The sequence below is a fragment of the Camelus dromedarius genome, chromosome X, assembly GCF_036321535.1.
Source record: "Camelus dromedarius isolate mCamDro1 chromosome X, mCamDro1.pat, whole genome shotgun sequence".
In the NCBI taxonomy this organism is placed as follows: domain Eukaryota; kingdom Metazoa; phylum Chordata; class Mammalia; order Artiodactyla; family Camelidae; genus Camelus; species Camelus dromedarius.
Window position 1 is genome coordinate 23,029,056 of NC_087472.1, and position 16,253 is coordinate 23,045,308.

Consider the following 16,253-nt stretch of genomic DNA (forward strand, 5'->3'; position numbering starts at 1 on the left):
AGAATATGTTGGCACATTTAGTCTGTTGGCTACTTAATTTATTAGCAGATATGGGAACTGCTGCAGGTTGATGATTTAACAGGTTGGCTGGGGGTGGAATAAATCTTAAATGTACCTGTTCCAAAATTGTGTTAATCCTTTCGACTTCGCAGTCGATCAAGTATCGTTTTTCCTGCCTCCTGTCCATTTCTTCAATTATGCGCCTGAATTCTTGGACGTCCTTTATGTTTCCCACAGACCTTGCTGTCACTTGCCAGTTGTTTTGCACTGCTGCTTCCATAATCGCTTGCAGAATGGAAAATCCTGAAAGAAGGAAAAACAGCTACATTGATTATTTTTTCTTTTAAAAATCTTTCTGTAGGTATTAAAGATTCTACAGAGTTTTTCTTCATAGTCCATGGGGTTCCATTGAACCTCATCCATTGTGGACAGCAGGCTTACTCAGAACCTCTGCTTAACTTTTCAGATAGTTGGCATCTCTATCTTGTTTTAAAGGAAAGAAGATTCTACAATGTGTGGGCACCAGGCTAGGTGTTTATCAAACTGTACTTAAGCAATCACAGCTGACTTATCGTACCTAATTGTTTTTATTGACATGTATTATCATATTAAAGTATCTATGGAATGAATGCCAGTAGCTTCTTTCTTATTTCTGGCTACAATCTTCCCTATTGCAATTTGAAGCTCACTTCTTTCATCTTCCACATCAACATTCTTCAGAATTAGAAACAGCTTTAGTAGAGATAGAACCCAATTATAATACGGCCGATACTTACATGGATAAGACTAGCTGACGAGGTTAAAAAAAAAAATTTCCCAAGTAATAGAACTCTCAGAAAAGCTGACAAAAACAGTCTATAACAAAGATATCATACTAGTTCTTTGTTCACAGCATTATGAAAAAGTTCAATCTTCCTAAATTCTTCCTCTTTCTCAATGAAATTTACCAGAGTATCTTGGTTCCTTTTTAGTTAATTTCTATCAGACAACTATCAAATACTAACACTCTGCATCTATGCTGAATGGGTAAGAAAAGTTCTGATGCTTGAGTTTTGGGTAACCTTTTTGGAGTCAGGGTTTGAGAAGTTGGAAAGAACAGTATATCTTAAAGTATGAACTGCGGAATAGCACAGGGGTTTCCTATGTAGTGGTCTTTTAGAGTATTCATGTCTTTAATATTATAGCATGTCTATATATTTGTTTCTGGTATGAATCCATAAACCAAGTATAAATTTCATCAGGTATAGACATCGTTTTATTGGGATATGGTCAAAAGCAGCTTTATTTTCCCCATTACATTTAAATTGTATTCCACTTATACTTAGGTAGTGACTAATGGGGATGGGTACTGGGGATGATTTTCAAGGCCAAAATGATCTGTGCCCAAACAATTTGGATGTTGGAGGGGTTGAGAATGGGGACGATTGTCCTGCCTTTTGAACACATTCCAGATTCTGGGCCGCCTCCGGCTCCCCCTGTAGTGTTAAGCAGGTTACGGTTGGGTATCTTTTTCACTGCACCATAGAAAATGGTACTGACATTTGGAAAGCATGCTTCAGGGAGATGGCAGTGGTGACTCAGTTGGTCATTACGACTCCTTTGTGTGCTGGGTGTACGCAGGAAGAAGGTCACAAACGAGACCCAAGCACTTGGTAATTTCCAAATGAGCAATTTCAGCACAGGAGCTCAAAATTACAGATCAGAGTAAATTACCATTGCTTTAAATGTTAATTCTTACTCTTTTTAAACCAACCACGCATATTTATTTCTCAGATTTACATTTTCATGTGGGTTTTCCATGTGCTCCTTGCTTCAGTGGGAGTTGAGGGCACATGGTGGGCCAAGGCATGAGATTAAGAAATAACCAGGAAGAAAAAGATTAAAGTATTTGAAAATCTTTCTTCAGAAATGTACAATAAAGCCTCATTATTTTGAATCCCACTAATTAAGAATTTATGAAAATTCAGCAAGGACTAGGTTGAATTTTACTTCTGTGCTATTTATGAAGAAAGTGTTGGCTGAATAATAATGGTAATAAAATTACACAGGGCACCTTCGATATATCTAAACTTAAAAAATGCCCTTTAGCAAAATACAAGTATTTTTGTCTGTTGAGTCAAACCCTACATTCCTGTAATCTCTAATTGTTAGTCCTACTCTACCATTTTGGAACCAAAGGGACAAATTTAATCCCTTTTCCATGTGATAGTCCTTCAAATTTTAAAGAACAGCAGATGCATATGACCCATTACCTTTCTTTTCAGGCTAAAGATGTCCCAATCCTTCAACAATTACTTTCATGACATGACAATAGGTTCCCTCACTGTTCTGTCTCTCTCCTATGAACATTTGTCAATATTTTATTGATCCTGATAGTTCAGATGTGACCAGTGTGGATTATTGCTTGCTTTGATAGGAACTGTTGTTTCAGTACGTAGGATTGCTAGTATTTTCAAATAGCCACATTATATTGTTAATTGATATTAAGCTTGGATTCAACTAAAGCATATCAGTTTTCTCCATAAAACCTTTGCTCTGTAACAACTCACCATTCATGTATCAGGACTTATTCCATTCCAACCTGCTTTAATCTTCCTTTCTTTAATCCTTCACCCCATCCCAGTCCCCATTTCTTCCCAGTTTTCATGTCCACTCAAATCTGGAAGATGGTCTTGCCCACTTACAGAGTGCTCTCCTTGTTACCTACTGAAGGCAATTGCACCTGTCTGTCCTTTTTCCTGACATCCTCTGCTACCTATAGATCTTTGTGGGTGACTCTCTTCCTCCATGAAGCTTCCCTTACCGACTACTCATTCATTTCTCCAGAGATGAGTAGATTTAAATTAGTTACAAGTAGTGGAGAAACCAATTTGAAGAACTGTCTGACAGAAATTTTAAAATTCAAAGTAAAACTGGATAAATAAATTATAGTTCGTGCGCATGGAAAACCGTGCTGTTAAAAAGAAAGCTCAATCGCTATATAATAAAAGGAAAGATTTCTGCAAAATACTCTTACTTAGAAAAAAGCAACAAAATAGCATTTAGAGTGTAATACCGTATTTGTAAAGAAAATTCCATATCTGTACGTGTATAGAAAACATTTGAAGGAACTGGCAGTAGTTATCTCACAGGTATAGGATTACCAGGAACTTCTACTTGCACTGTCATTTATTGATGTAAGGTTTGACTTTTTTACAAAAAGCAGGTATTATTCTCTGTAAGTACAAAAACAGTAAAGATTAAAAAGTACAACTCATGCTGTCCTCTAAGAGCATGAGCTCCTGGAAAAGATGGATGACAAATGAGAGCCGCTCTATACGCCACCTGCTGCCACAAATGCGAGGCCTCTTAATAAACACTGATTTTATAGATCATTTTATACCTTTGTTCTTTGAACCATGTGAATGTGTGACCTATTCAAAAATTAAATAGAAAAAAGCACACTGATTTCTTAATGAGCTCAGGTGTGGGGTCTCCTGGGCTGTAAGCGTTGCTCACATTTCTGAGCGAGTAAGAACTGTCGCTTAACACTGCAGTATCTTTTCACCACGCAGTCTCCTTGTGTCTGCTTGAGCATGTGGCCGTGTACTCAAGAACCCTGGGGGGAACGGTCACCTCAAGTCAGTACCTGTCAGTGAGTGATCCAAAAAAAAGCTTTCATTTGTTTTTGTACCTAACTTATTATAGTTTGACTGTTCCCTGTTACAACTGACTAAAGAGAGTGAATATGAGTTGGAGGGAGGGAAAACAAAGTAAAACAGAAAAGTTTGTAGCTGGAGACAGAATAAAAGCCAGCGTTGGTGCTGGCAGGAGGTGAGGTGCATAACAAAGCCTTGGCTTTGTAAAAATAAGTCTGCTGTTTTAGCAGCTTCAGAATTGTCCTCCGCTGGTGTGAGCTTTAATGTGCCCAACTCTGCAAAACTGAAAGCTACTTTTATTTGAGCAGCAAATTCTCTCAACCCGATTCCAAACTACTGTCCACCTTCTGTTTCTTCTTGTTTTAAAGAATGGGAGTTCCCACGTAGGTAACTGGGTGAATGCTACATTGTCACCTGCATTCAACCAAGATAACATAGGAGCATGACAAATAGAAGAGAGGCAAGGTGATTGTGAACAAAGAACTGGGCCGCAGCCATGACCAAGCCAATCCTGCTGGGTTGATTGTTGGGCTACTCTTGCTAAACCAGGAGGCCCTCTTGGTCAAGGCTAGTGTTGGGATGCTGTGCTGTACCACCCAGATCCCCCTTCAACACCAAAGGACCTATTCCTTCAACTTCTGGGAAAGTTGTTGGCTGAAGAGAGCTGCCTAGCTTAGGGTAATACTCCCTTCCCAGGGCCGCCTGCATCCAGTGACTCGCTGTGATGGGGAATCAAGGCACAACCCCTTTGCTTCAAATGAGGTAACTCTAATGGGCCACCACAACTTCAGAGCTACCTGAAGGGCAAGTTGAGGCCTTGCTACGGCTGCATCACAGCCCATCTTCTCCTTCTGCCCAAACCTGTTTCCTTCTTTTCTTCCTACAAGTGTTTTTAATGAGAATGCTCCCCCATAAAATTTTGTATGCCAATCTCCATCTCAGAATCTGCTCCCAGGGAATTCAATCTTTGACTATTAGGTTGACCTCATGACAGCAGATACCAAAAAATCTCAAATCTACAATTGTCAAAATCATTTTCACAGGGAGAAAGAAGGCAAGTATTTCATTCAATGTACAAACGATATGAAAGCTGCTCCACGCTGAACAAACTTGGTATTTGATCTGAAAACAAAGAAGAATAAGAAATAGGATATTGACACATGGTGATGAAGACACTCAAAGAAATACAGTTGAGGATAATTTTCTCCTTCTTGCTTTGTATATTCCAGCAGGACCTCGCATCACTTGTTGTTGCTGTTGAACCTCTACCAGTTCTCTCTGAGCCACATCATCTGTACTTCTGACATGGTCGCTAGCAGTCCCCCAAATGATGGGGCTCTCTGATATGGACAAATGGGCTTCATATGAATGTTGACATTGATAGCATTCTATGCCTGGCTAGGATTCTCAGGGAATTTTCCATAAAGTCCCAAAAGGGATTGCTGATCCTCTAGAAATGTTCTAGAGAGACAAATTGATCTTTCCCAGAGAGTAATGCAATATTTGTCCCATTGGCTTGTGTAGAAAAATGCCTTTTCAGTATTTGCAGGTTGAAAAAGAGAGGCTCAAACTGGCCTATGAAAATTCTTGTGGTCTGCACTTTTCAGTCATGGAACCCCAGAATTAGAGGCTAGAAGGACTCTTACAGATGACTGAGAGCAGTCAGATAGAATTTTTAAAGCTCTTAAACTCTTATTTCAAAATAAATTTTCATGGAAGGTAAAAGTGGAGCTGTTCTGGTTTGGAAGGTAGTTGTTAGAGAGAAACAGTGACTTGCCCCAAATCACACAGCTAGTTTAGAGTCAGAAGAAAGAGTAGAACCTAAGTAAGCAGGGCCAGGATGAGGGTGAAGCAAGAGAAGCAGTTAGGGTACAGTTTTTTGGTTTGTCTTTTTTTTTTTTCCAAATGTATTGAGGTATAATTGGCACATAGAAATTATATATATTTAAGATGTACAACTTGATGTTTTGATTTACATATACAATGTGAAATGATAGGCACAATCAAGCTCATGCATATATCCATCACCTCACAGAGTGGCCATTTTTGCTCTTTCTGTGTGTGTGCTGTGAAAACTTACTATTTACCCTCTTAGCAAATGTCAAGAATACAACACAGTATTGTTTCCTGTATCATCAGAGTGTTAACTGTCGTTAATGGCCACCATGCTGGACATTAGATCTCCAGAACTGATTCATCTTGCATAACTGAAACTTTGTACCCTGTGACCAGCATCTCCTCACTCCCACTTGCCTCCCCTAAGAAGGCACTTAGGGCTGTGCAAGTGTAGCCACATTGCCTCACCCTAGTCCTGGCCCCAGAAGCAAGTCTCTCCACTTCCAATTTTGTGCTCTTTCAAGTACGTTCTGCTGCTAAGCCAACTTTACAGGTCTTGTTTCAGGATGCCCTTCGGCAACATTATGAAGTGGCAGAGCTTGTCTCTCTGTGTGCCCTTTCATCTTCTTGATGCCACACAGGATCCTGATGTTCCCCGTCTACCCAGTACCCCAACTAGACCTATGAGCACCACTTCTGGCTTTTTCTTACCTCTTTCTCCACATCAAAACTTGCCTGTCCTCTGCCCCACTCTCTCAGCATTCTGTCCTTTTCTAGGTGCCATCAAAAGAATGGCTCATGGCTTAATGTGTCATCCCTCCAGCTAATACAGTTGCCTTTTAGCAGTGGCCTTAACACAAGAGTTTGGAAGGAAAGGAAGAGAGAATGTTGAACATTGTTTTGGGGTCTATCCACTTCCCGGGGTCATTCAGATACTGAATGTGGAAGTTGGTGGTGTGCTTTGTGATCTTTAGGCCGTGGTATTTGACAAAGGTATAGCTGGTAGCTGGTGGAAAAGGTCCTCAGAGGGTCGGTGTCAGTCTGGCCTATCTTACTCAACTGAATTTAGCTGAGGAAAGCAATCCTCTGTTTTCCTGTATCTTCACTTACCTCTCTGCTCCTCGACTCTGGTTATATATTATAATCACCTTGGGAGCTTTAAAAAATTGATGTCCAAGCCTCACCCTGGACCAATTAAATCCAAATCACTGGAAGTGATTTCTGCTTTGTTTTGTTTTAAACTCCCTGGGTGATTCTCATGTACAAGCAGAATTGAGAACCACTGACCTACTGTAATGGCTACCCAATGCAAATGAGGTTTATGGAAGCAAGTCTCTTTTCTTAGATGTCCTTCATGACTGGCAGTAAGGTTCTTCGTAAGAAAAGCAAGATCCAGAAGGGCTCTGTACCATCCAGAAATAAGCAGACAAAGGCACAGAGCTAGAGGAGAAGGCTCAGGCCACGGTTACAAATCGCTTCTTCCTGTGGTAGATGAGGAACCTTGGAACACTGTGTGGGGAGCAGACGCTAATGGACTCAAATCACTTTAACAAATGTCTTTCTTCTCCTGATGTAGCATCTGTGTTTTTCTTTCTAGGTATAAAATTAATATGTGCTCATTTTGGACACTTGAGCAGACACAAAAAATGAAAAAAAAAGTAAAAGTGTGGGTGACTCTTCCTCCAGGATAACCACTGTTAGTATTTGATGTAGTTCTTTCCTTTCTATTTTATGTAAATATACTGCATGTTTTATTTTGGTAAAATAGATTGTACAATTTGTGTCCTATCATTTAAAAACATCTAACATTATATCTTGGACATTTTCTTACGTTAATAACAGAACATTAAATAAATGTTTTCAAACATGGTTTTAATAGCTACATAATATTCCATCTTTTAGGCATACTGTAATTTATTTAACCATTCCCCAACATGAACATTTCAACTGTTTCCAGTCTCTACTTACTGTAAATAATTCTATGATGGCAACACTCATAGAACATCTCTAATTATTTCCAGGGGTAGGAATATCAAGCCAAACATTTATGAACATTTTCAAGGCTTTTCATACACATTGCCAACTTGCCCTCCACTTTATGTTCCCATCAACAGAATATGAGAGTACTTGTCCCCTACCCCTTTGTTAGCACTGAATAATATATTTTCCCATTTGATAGGGGAATATAAAAGATTCTCTTTTTTGTTAGCATCTTTGATTATTAGCAGTTAGAGACTTTTTTCATCTTTGTGTCTATCTTTATATCTTATTTTGAGAATTTCCCATTTATTTCCTTTGTTCAGATTTCTCTTGTGATGTTAATGTCTTTCTTATTTATTTATAAGAGCCTTTATATATTCATGATTTTAAGTATCTGCAATCTATGTCACATATGTTTTAACTCAGTTTATTTGACATCTAATATTGTGTGTTATATTTCAATTAACAGATGTTTGACATTTTATGAAATTAATATTTTTATTCATCAAAAAATTATGTGAAATGGAAGAAGGCAAATTAAGATTACCCTTCTGTTCTTACTCTAGGGCTCACCTGGGCTTTGAACCCAAACCTTATGCAAACCACTCTCTCCGTTTCTTAAAACTTCTTTAGTCTCCATGGAATTTCAGATACATTTCTCTTGTATATTGTGGCAAAGTAAGTGAATGGGAGAAGCTATGTATGGAATCTGAAGGTGTTTGCCGAGATACAGGTGAAGAGTAGAAAACGAGACAGAGAAAAGACAGAGATGATGAGCCCAATTCGGTTATTTCAAGTTATATTTGCCATATCTAAGGAACCTAATATTAAAAAATCTGAGCCCAAATCCAATACTTCAGGGTGTGATTATTCATATAACAAAATGTACTTTTCTTTAAAAAGAATTCATGGAAAGATTCCCATAACACATATGAATCCACATTTTGTTGTTTGTTGTTGTTTGTTTTTGTTTTAACTTGATTTCAACACATTTGGTTTCCACCAAAATCAGTATAGTGATTGTCTAAATCTGAGATGCTAGTGCAGAGACTCTTCTGTGTGTGAGGAGTTGGAGATGGGGAGATCAAGAACCCCTCTGTGTTTGCATATGGATGTCAGTCTGTGGATTTTATGGAACAGGAGGAAAACAAATATTCACCCACACCCAGCCCAACTTACCCATGGCAAATTAAAATTTCCCTGGGGTCTTCATTCCTCATAATTGTGTTTAAGTTTCCCTTTAATTAAGAGCTGACCCTCTGCAAATCTTCTCTTCCTTGCAGCTGCATTATTAGGATGGGACTTTAGCTAATTTGTACAGTCAGGAAACAGAAGGTGCCCTCCAGTGTCCCAGTTCTGTGTCCTTTTCCTCTCCCCCAATACAAATCCTCCCTCATTCCAAATCAAACCTTTTAGTCATACTAGACTGTCCATGACTGATTAGATCTTCAATTGTGATCCCCTCCATGAAGGATTTCTGTTTTAAATTAGAATCAAAGCCTTAAAGCAAAGGGGCAACTGTAATGGAGGAATTGTAGTAGACAACAGTAAGTGGGAGAGTGTTATTTGGCAGCTTGAGGTGTTTCTGATACTCAAATATCCCACCAAGGAGGCAACTACCAGCTACTTGTCAAGTTTAAAGTTGGCCCTGAAGCTAGCAGTGCATGGAATCCTGCCTTTTCCATTTTTTCTCCTTCATCTAGTTCTTCATTATGAACTTAGTCTCTCTGCTGGTGAATTACTTAGCCTCATTCTCCACACTATAAGCTGAGAAAGTATGCCCAAATAGTTATGTCAGTTTCACTGAGTGAAAGTAAACTTGCTTTGCATTGTCAGCTGAAAGGAAATTTAGAAGACCATCTGGAATAGATTTACTTATGGTCTGGGAAAAGCAGAATAGACAAGCCTTCTGATTGTCAACTGCACAAGGTCTGATGTATAAAAAAAGTAAAGAATAAACACAACTGAGATCACCTGGAGTTTGGATGAAAGGGGATACTATAGCACTTGGGCATAGTTCCTTTATGTTTCTGTTTGGTACCTAGATAAATGTCCTGGGATAAACTGCCTGCAATGCAAAGTCACAGAGGGTACGAGTCATCTGAAAGTGGCTCTGTGGACTACTTGCACACTTCATAGATGTCATGGGATGATTGATCAGGCCCATGAATAGGGTTTCTTACATAACACTTCCTCACTTGGCTTTCAATCCCCTTGAAATCAATAATTTCCAGCATTGATCACATGATTGAATCTGCCAGCCAAGCAAGTATTGAGCAGTCTAGGGGTTAGCAGGCACTTACTTTATGGGCACCTGGGGAAGAGAGCTGACTGTAGATGTCAACCAAAGAATGCATTTGCCAACTCTGGTGGCGTGGTAGAGGGAAGGCTTTACACATGATTAAAGGGGTGAAGGAAAAAGGCTACCAATCAGCCACATTTCATCTTCTTCCCAGGTCCAGTTTATTCCAAATAGAACCTAGAGGCCACAAGTATGAAGACAGCCCCTCACCCTGCCACCTGGCTTCCAGCAGGGAAAAGCTTTGAGTCAGTTCCTGGAAGTAGGTATATTTTGCATTGAGCTTTCACATCCCGGGCTTCCCTTTGTACACAGTGGTATACATTGTGGCCTGTGTCTATGGAGTAGTAAAGTGAATTGACTCAGCTGGGACTTGAGCTCAGAAAATATGTCCTTGTTTTCCATTAAGCAAAAGACTTCACATTAAGAAAGTGACTTATCTGGAAACCTTTTTCAGCATTCTCAATTTTGAGAAAGCAAGGCCAAACCAGACCTCTTAACATTTCTGAGCTTTGGGTGAGGGGAGGAGTATGGATGATGGCTATCAGTGAGGAGGAAAGGAGGTAGAAAGTGGGGGTGAATTTATGTCAAAGATGTAAGGGGTCTGGACCCGATTGCAAAGGGCTGTGGCTTATCCTGTCTGCTGGAGGGCAGAGACTTCTTGATCCTGATACTGTTGGAAGGCTGTCAAAGGTGATATTAGGGGCAAGCTTTTGCCTAGAGGGCACAGAGGGGTGAAATACACAGTCCTGAGGATGGTGGGAACACGCTTTTCCCTTGAGGGAAAAAGGTTTCCTTTGACTTAATACTGTGGTCTAGAAACTGTTTAGGAAACAGCCAAAGTGGGATGTACAAAACTTACAAGGTAAATGAGAATGTTCATGTGCTCCCCTCGCATACTAAGAAGGGAAACACACATATAAAAACATCCCCAAGATCAACTCATTTCAATTAGCTGTTTTCTTTCAATTGTGTTTTCCCAGTGGGGAGTTGAGAGTGAATTAAGAAGTATGGGGGAGTCTATTTCTGTCCTGTATTTATGCTTTGTTTTTGTTTGTTTGTTTTTGTTTTTGTTTTTTAGATTCCACATATGAGCGATCTCATATGGTATTTTTCTTTCTCTTTCTGGCTTACTTCACTTAGAATGACATTCTCCAGGAACACAGAGAATACAGACTTGTGGTTACCAGGGGGGTGGAGGGTGGGAAGGGATAGACTGGGATTTCAAAATTGTAGAATAGATAAACAAGATTACACTGTATAGCACAGGGAAATATACACAAAATGTTACGATAACTCACAGAGAAAAAAATGTGACAATGAGTGTGTATATGTCCATGAATGACTGAAAAATTGTGCTGAACACTGGAATTTTACACAACATTGTAAAATGATTATAAATCAATAAAAAATGTTAAAAAAAAAAGAAGTATGGGGGAGGCTTACAGGCTAATGTTTCATCTTGTGTGGGTCTTGAGCTTCAGGAAGAGTGACTGAATATTGCCTGAGATGCAGAGAAGTTAGGTGGTCTGAGGTGTCCAGAATTCTCCTAAGTCTTTCAGAATTCTCAAATATGAGAGCCAGAATTTAGTGATGGTCCCAGTCTCTTTATTGTACAAATGAGAAACTGAAGTCTGGGGAGAAGAAATGGTTTACCCAGTGGTAGATGCCAACATGGACATAACCACAACTCTCTTCCGGTTTTAACTTTCAATATTAATGTAAAATAATGTTTCTGTTGTGTTTTCTGGATAAAGATTCATTTTGGTAATGAGTAAAAGTTAAAATCCAACAGGAAAATCATTATGAATATCCCTCAGAGCTTTGCCTTTGCATGGAGGAGCCTGAGATTTCACCAGTAAGTTTGTGTGTTCAAGCATATCTTTCTCCACAAATCTAGTTGGGACTCCCATTTGCTACCGGGGCTCAGTCTAATCTACACAGGCTTCAAAGCCCATGGCTTAGCTCATCCTGCCTAAGCACACAGTGCAGGGCACAGCCTTCTCCAGCATCTTCAATCTCTAGTGATTAACTCTGGCTCCCCTTGACACCTAGAAAAGCCTCCCTCTCAACACATAAACCTCTCATTCATTAAGACTCAGCTCAAAACATATCTCACCAAACAGATCACCTGGTTGAGACGGAGGGAAATGAAGGTTCAAGCTCTCATACCCATCCTCTGTTAGCTTGAGAAACTTAGGCTACGGAGGGTGACCACTGTCTCTCAGGGGCTATGGTTGAATGCCACCTTCAAATCATTGTTGGAATAATAGATCTTTTTGTACTGTTATATGTAAATCTTTCACTCTCATTCCTCAGATTTTTAATTAAATTGCTTTCCCTTTCACTGTCAAGTTTGGGATAGGAGTATAAGCTAACATTTATTGAATGCCTACTTTGGGCTGGGCACTGTGCTAAGGATTTATGCACATTATTACCTTTAATCCCCTCAACAACGCTAAGTATTGGTAGTGATCCCCAATTAACAGATGAGGAAATTGCATCTCAGAGAGGGACAGGGTTATGAATAAAAGCACATAACTAGTAAATTTTGGGGCCAGGATCTACACCCAGGTTTGGCTTTCAAGCTCATACTCTTCTTCTTCCTCATCAGTGGCTGAAATTACTCTGATATGTGCAGTTGCCCAGGAAAGATGAAATCATACATTTTTCTAAGCGTTTCTCCATGACAGAGAACTAAGAACACATTGTTGTGTAACTACCTGAAGACACCCCAGGATTTTTCAGGGCCAATAGGATGCAGGCCTTGCAATCAACTGTAAGTGAATGCTTAACAGAAACACAGTCAGAGTTCTGTGGATAATGGCATATCTCCCATCAGTTAATCACCACCTTTGGAGCTGAGCCGGAGTTACTAGACTGAGGAGGTTTTTATCATTGCTTGTGTCCTTATTTATTTCTCACTCTGTCTCAGGTGCCCCCTGCCTCCAAAGTAGCTATTTTTTTTAACTGACTTCCCTATTTGTGTCAAATTTCCTAGTTTTCAAATCTGAGCATTCTCTTTGTCTCTTTCATTGCCCCAGGCAAACATGAAGTCAAATTAATTCACCCTTTCTGTATCTTCTCCTTTCTTTACATTACCATGACTATTAGTTATTTTGAAGTTATTACTGCTATTTGCTTGGGCTACTGCAACAGTCCTTCCCCTTTACATCCAAGCTGCTCACAAAGACCAGCTTTAACCTTGTCATTCTTTTGATTATGTAATAGCCACGCTCATTCTCACAAATCTTCAAAAGTTTTCGTTTGCCCATAGGATAAAGTTCACAGGAGGTATTATAAGTGTTTCAACCTGCTTGCAATCTACAATTTATCTTCTAAGAAAGTCTTGAGAGGCTTATTAAACTGGGTGAGCATGTTCCTTTCCCAATCTGGGACTCAATTTCTTCAGTATTCTATTTTGAGGGGCCCCTAAGGATTGTATAAATAGGTGCTGTCAGACACTTTGGAGGGTGGATCAAGAACATTCTATTCTGATAATAGGCAAATGAAGGCTAGGGTTTAGAGAAAAGGAAAGATAATCTGAAAGAGGGACAGATAGAGGAAACATCTTTCTAAAAAATTCTGCTCACTTACTCTCTTTGTTCCTAATTAGTGCTTCACTTGGAAATTGACACTTTGGCTAGAGCTATGAGCATAAAGCAAAGAGATGTAAACAAAGTCAATCCCACTAAGCCTAGCCTCCTTTGTCACCAATGGTACAAATTACTAAAAAAAAACACTGGCTGGCCAAGATGGAGGAAAGAGGCTAGACCTGTGGACTAGGAGGAAGCGAATTGGCCCTAATAGCCATCAAAGTCATGGCTTTGGCTTCATTTAGCCAGAAGATCCACCCAACTGAGTTAACTAGTTGCAAAGGACAAACAAGCATATGGCTATGACTGAATTTAGGAGTGCTTCAGCAGACTAGACTTTAGGAGGCTTACAGATGGGGAGAGCCACGAATCACTTAGAGTAAAGATGTTGGCTCCAGTGATAGAATGTTGGGAAACTGCACTGGCTAAAATTTATTTGAATAAAATGAATCTAATTAGGAACCATGTAGCTAGCCACCATAATGATTGGGTTAGTGGAGAGACTAGTCAACCATGCCCAGAAAGCTTGTGTGCTCATTTAGGCAAAGTGCTCAGTGACAGAACTTAACAAAATGGCTAAGTGAGTTCCGCTTGGCTGGAAATTTGATCCCACTGGCTAGTGTGCTAGGTCTTATATATCATTTGGAAGGAAAAGTGCAGTTGTAGGGTCCTATGCAGATCAAAGTATTTATTAAACTCTCCAGGAGAGACAAGTAACCAACTTAGGAGGGCAGTGGCAGTGGACAAGAGGGAAATAGTTAATAATAAATATTTCTTTAGCTTCCAGACCCCACCAGAGCCAGCAACAGGCCAGTCCAGCAAGACTTGTGTCCAAGTACATGTGTCCACACAGAATGGTGTGGGACCATTCTGGATCCTCAAGTAGGCCTACTTTTAAAACCATCTTAAATTTGCCAGTGTGTTTTAAAACACTGTTTGACAACCCCCTTAGGCCATAAAACATATTTATAGTTTGGATCAAAACCACATAATCACAATGCTCTGGAATCTTCTTAGGGGAGTCTTCCCATCTGTAGTGTTTAACTCTACAAATATCAGTGTAACAGAGCATCCTCTAAACCAAATACAGATGTTCTTTAAGGTTTATTTTGAGCAAAGAACACAATCAGCAGCAATGCTAAAGAGGAAAGGATTCAGGAATTACTCTGGGACGGGGAGAAACAAGGCAGTGAATTTTTCCAGCAAATTTATGTTTTATCAACCCCAGGACTTATACACCTTGTGCCCCAGAGGAGAAATGGACTTGCTCTGTCCAGCATGGCACCGATGCACTAATGACATCTGGGGCCTCCTCAAGGGGTACACTGCTCTCCAGTGAGGAGCTAAATAGTACAAAAGGCATATTTCCCACAACCTCAAAGCTATGGCAACTGCCCAGTTTAGCTGGCCCCACTTAGATAGGAGATTGTTTTTTCCAGCATGAAATAAATGGATTGTGCCTTGGATGATGTAGCTGCTTCTGTTGTCTTAACCACTGATGCAGATCACAGCATGAGTGATATGGCAGTCACAGCCATCCAGAGCCACTGTGAAAGTGGATGCGATGAATGGAGTGGCTGGACCCAAAATGAGTTTGGACTGCATGACTGGCTTCAGGAAGCAGGGCAGGTGCCCAGGAAGGCTTATTCAAGTACTCTAGGTCCCAAGAAAAATAGGCTATGCCAAGGTCCACATTTGCCTATAAACTATAAACCCTCTGCACAGCTCTGGTTACACTAAAGGATTATTTTAGCCTCAGTATAAAAGGATGCTATTGTTAACTGCTAAGAAGAGAGTCACAGTCCTTTACTCAAAACAGCACAGAATGGGTTTAACTCATTCAGAAGATGGTATATGTTCTTGCTACTTCAATTGTGGCCCCTGGTTCAGCATATCAATTATAGAAGAAGATCCTAAAGATGCCGTCCTGACACCTTTGCTGCCTAAAGCATGGTCCATGGATAGCAACACTTGGTATCACCAAGGCTGCTTGTTAAAGATGCAGACTCTCAGGTCCCACCCTAGACTTAATTGAATCCAAACCTGCATTTTAACAAGGTCCCCGGGTGATCTGTAAGCACATCACAATTTAAGAAGCACTAGTTTTTTCCTTATTATGTATCTGCTGAGAACCACACTTTCGACAGTTTCCACAGATGGGTGATTCAGGAGGAAAAGCCCAGGCTTTGGTAGAGGTAATGGATGGAAGTGAACAGTGTAGGGCTAGGAAGGGACAAGGGCATGAACTAACAAAGGTTGGAGATCGGCTCACTTACTCAACCTAGGCCCAGGGTAAGCCTGCTGACAACATGCTGAGAAATTTATGCTGATGTCTTTCTATGACATACTGAGGAGCAAGTAGGGTTCTCATCTACTGGGAAGACCCAGGGAAAAGCCTAGCATTACTGTGCTGGAAGGAACTCTTTAGTACTCAGTCCAAATGGGCAGCCTCATCTCATCTGTTACTCTGCTGTCTTCCCTTCCTCATCAGCCCTGGTGGCTCATAAGGGCTGCAGCCAAAGAGTTTTGGGAAGGGAGACTCTAGAGCATAGTGGCTTCCCATACAGGACTGAAGGGCTGCATGTAGGGACTTGGACTGAATCCTGTAGTAAGGAGGAATGAAAGATCCAGAGGAGTGTGCCCAGTCCCATCTGTCTAGGCAGCATGGAGGCTGGAGATACCTGATGGGAAACTCAAACTTGCTCAGAGGTGGGGAATGGGGAGTTAAAGCCACCAGAGGAAGAACTGCAGTATTGTTACCCCTCAGTTATGTCTCTATTCTATGTGAGATGCCACTATTTGATTCCACTTTTTGAAATGATCCTGAAGTTCCGCCTCAGCGCTGGTTGCCAGACCACAAATTCCATAAATCCCACATCAAATCCTACCAACTTGAGCCATTCA

The 16,253-nt window shown here is 40.3% G+C and overlaps 1 protein-coding gene across 4 annotated transcripts in view; it reads right to left on the reverse strand.

Annotated features, from left to right (window-relative positions):
• Positions 1-16,253, reverse strand: part of GRIA3 (glutamate ionotropic receptor AMPA type subunit 3) — a 262,136-nt gene that overhangs the window by 134,655 nt on the left and 111,228 nt on the right. For all 4 annotated transcript variants that reach the window (XM_010991643.3, XM_010991644.3, XM_010991645.3 and 1 more), the window contains one exon: positions 116-303. In XM_010991643.3, the coding sequence (XP_010989945.2) occupies positions 116-303 (188 nt within the window). The remainder of the gene's footprint in view (positions 1-115; positions 304-16,253) is intronic.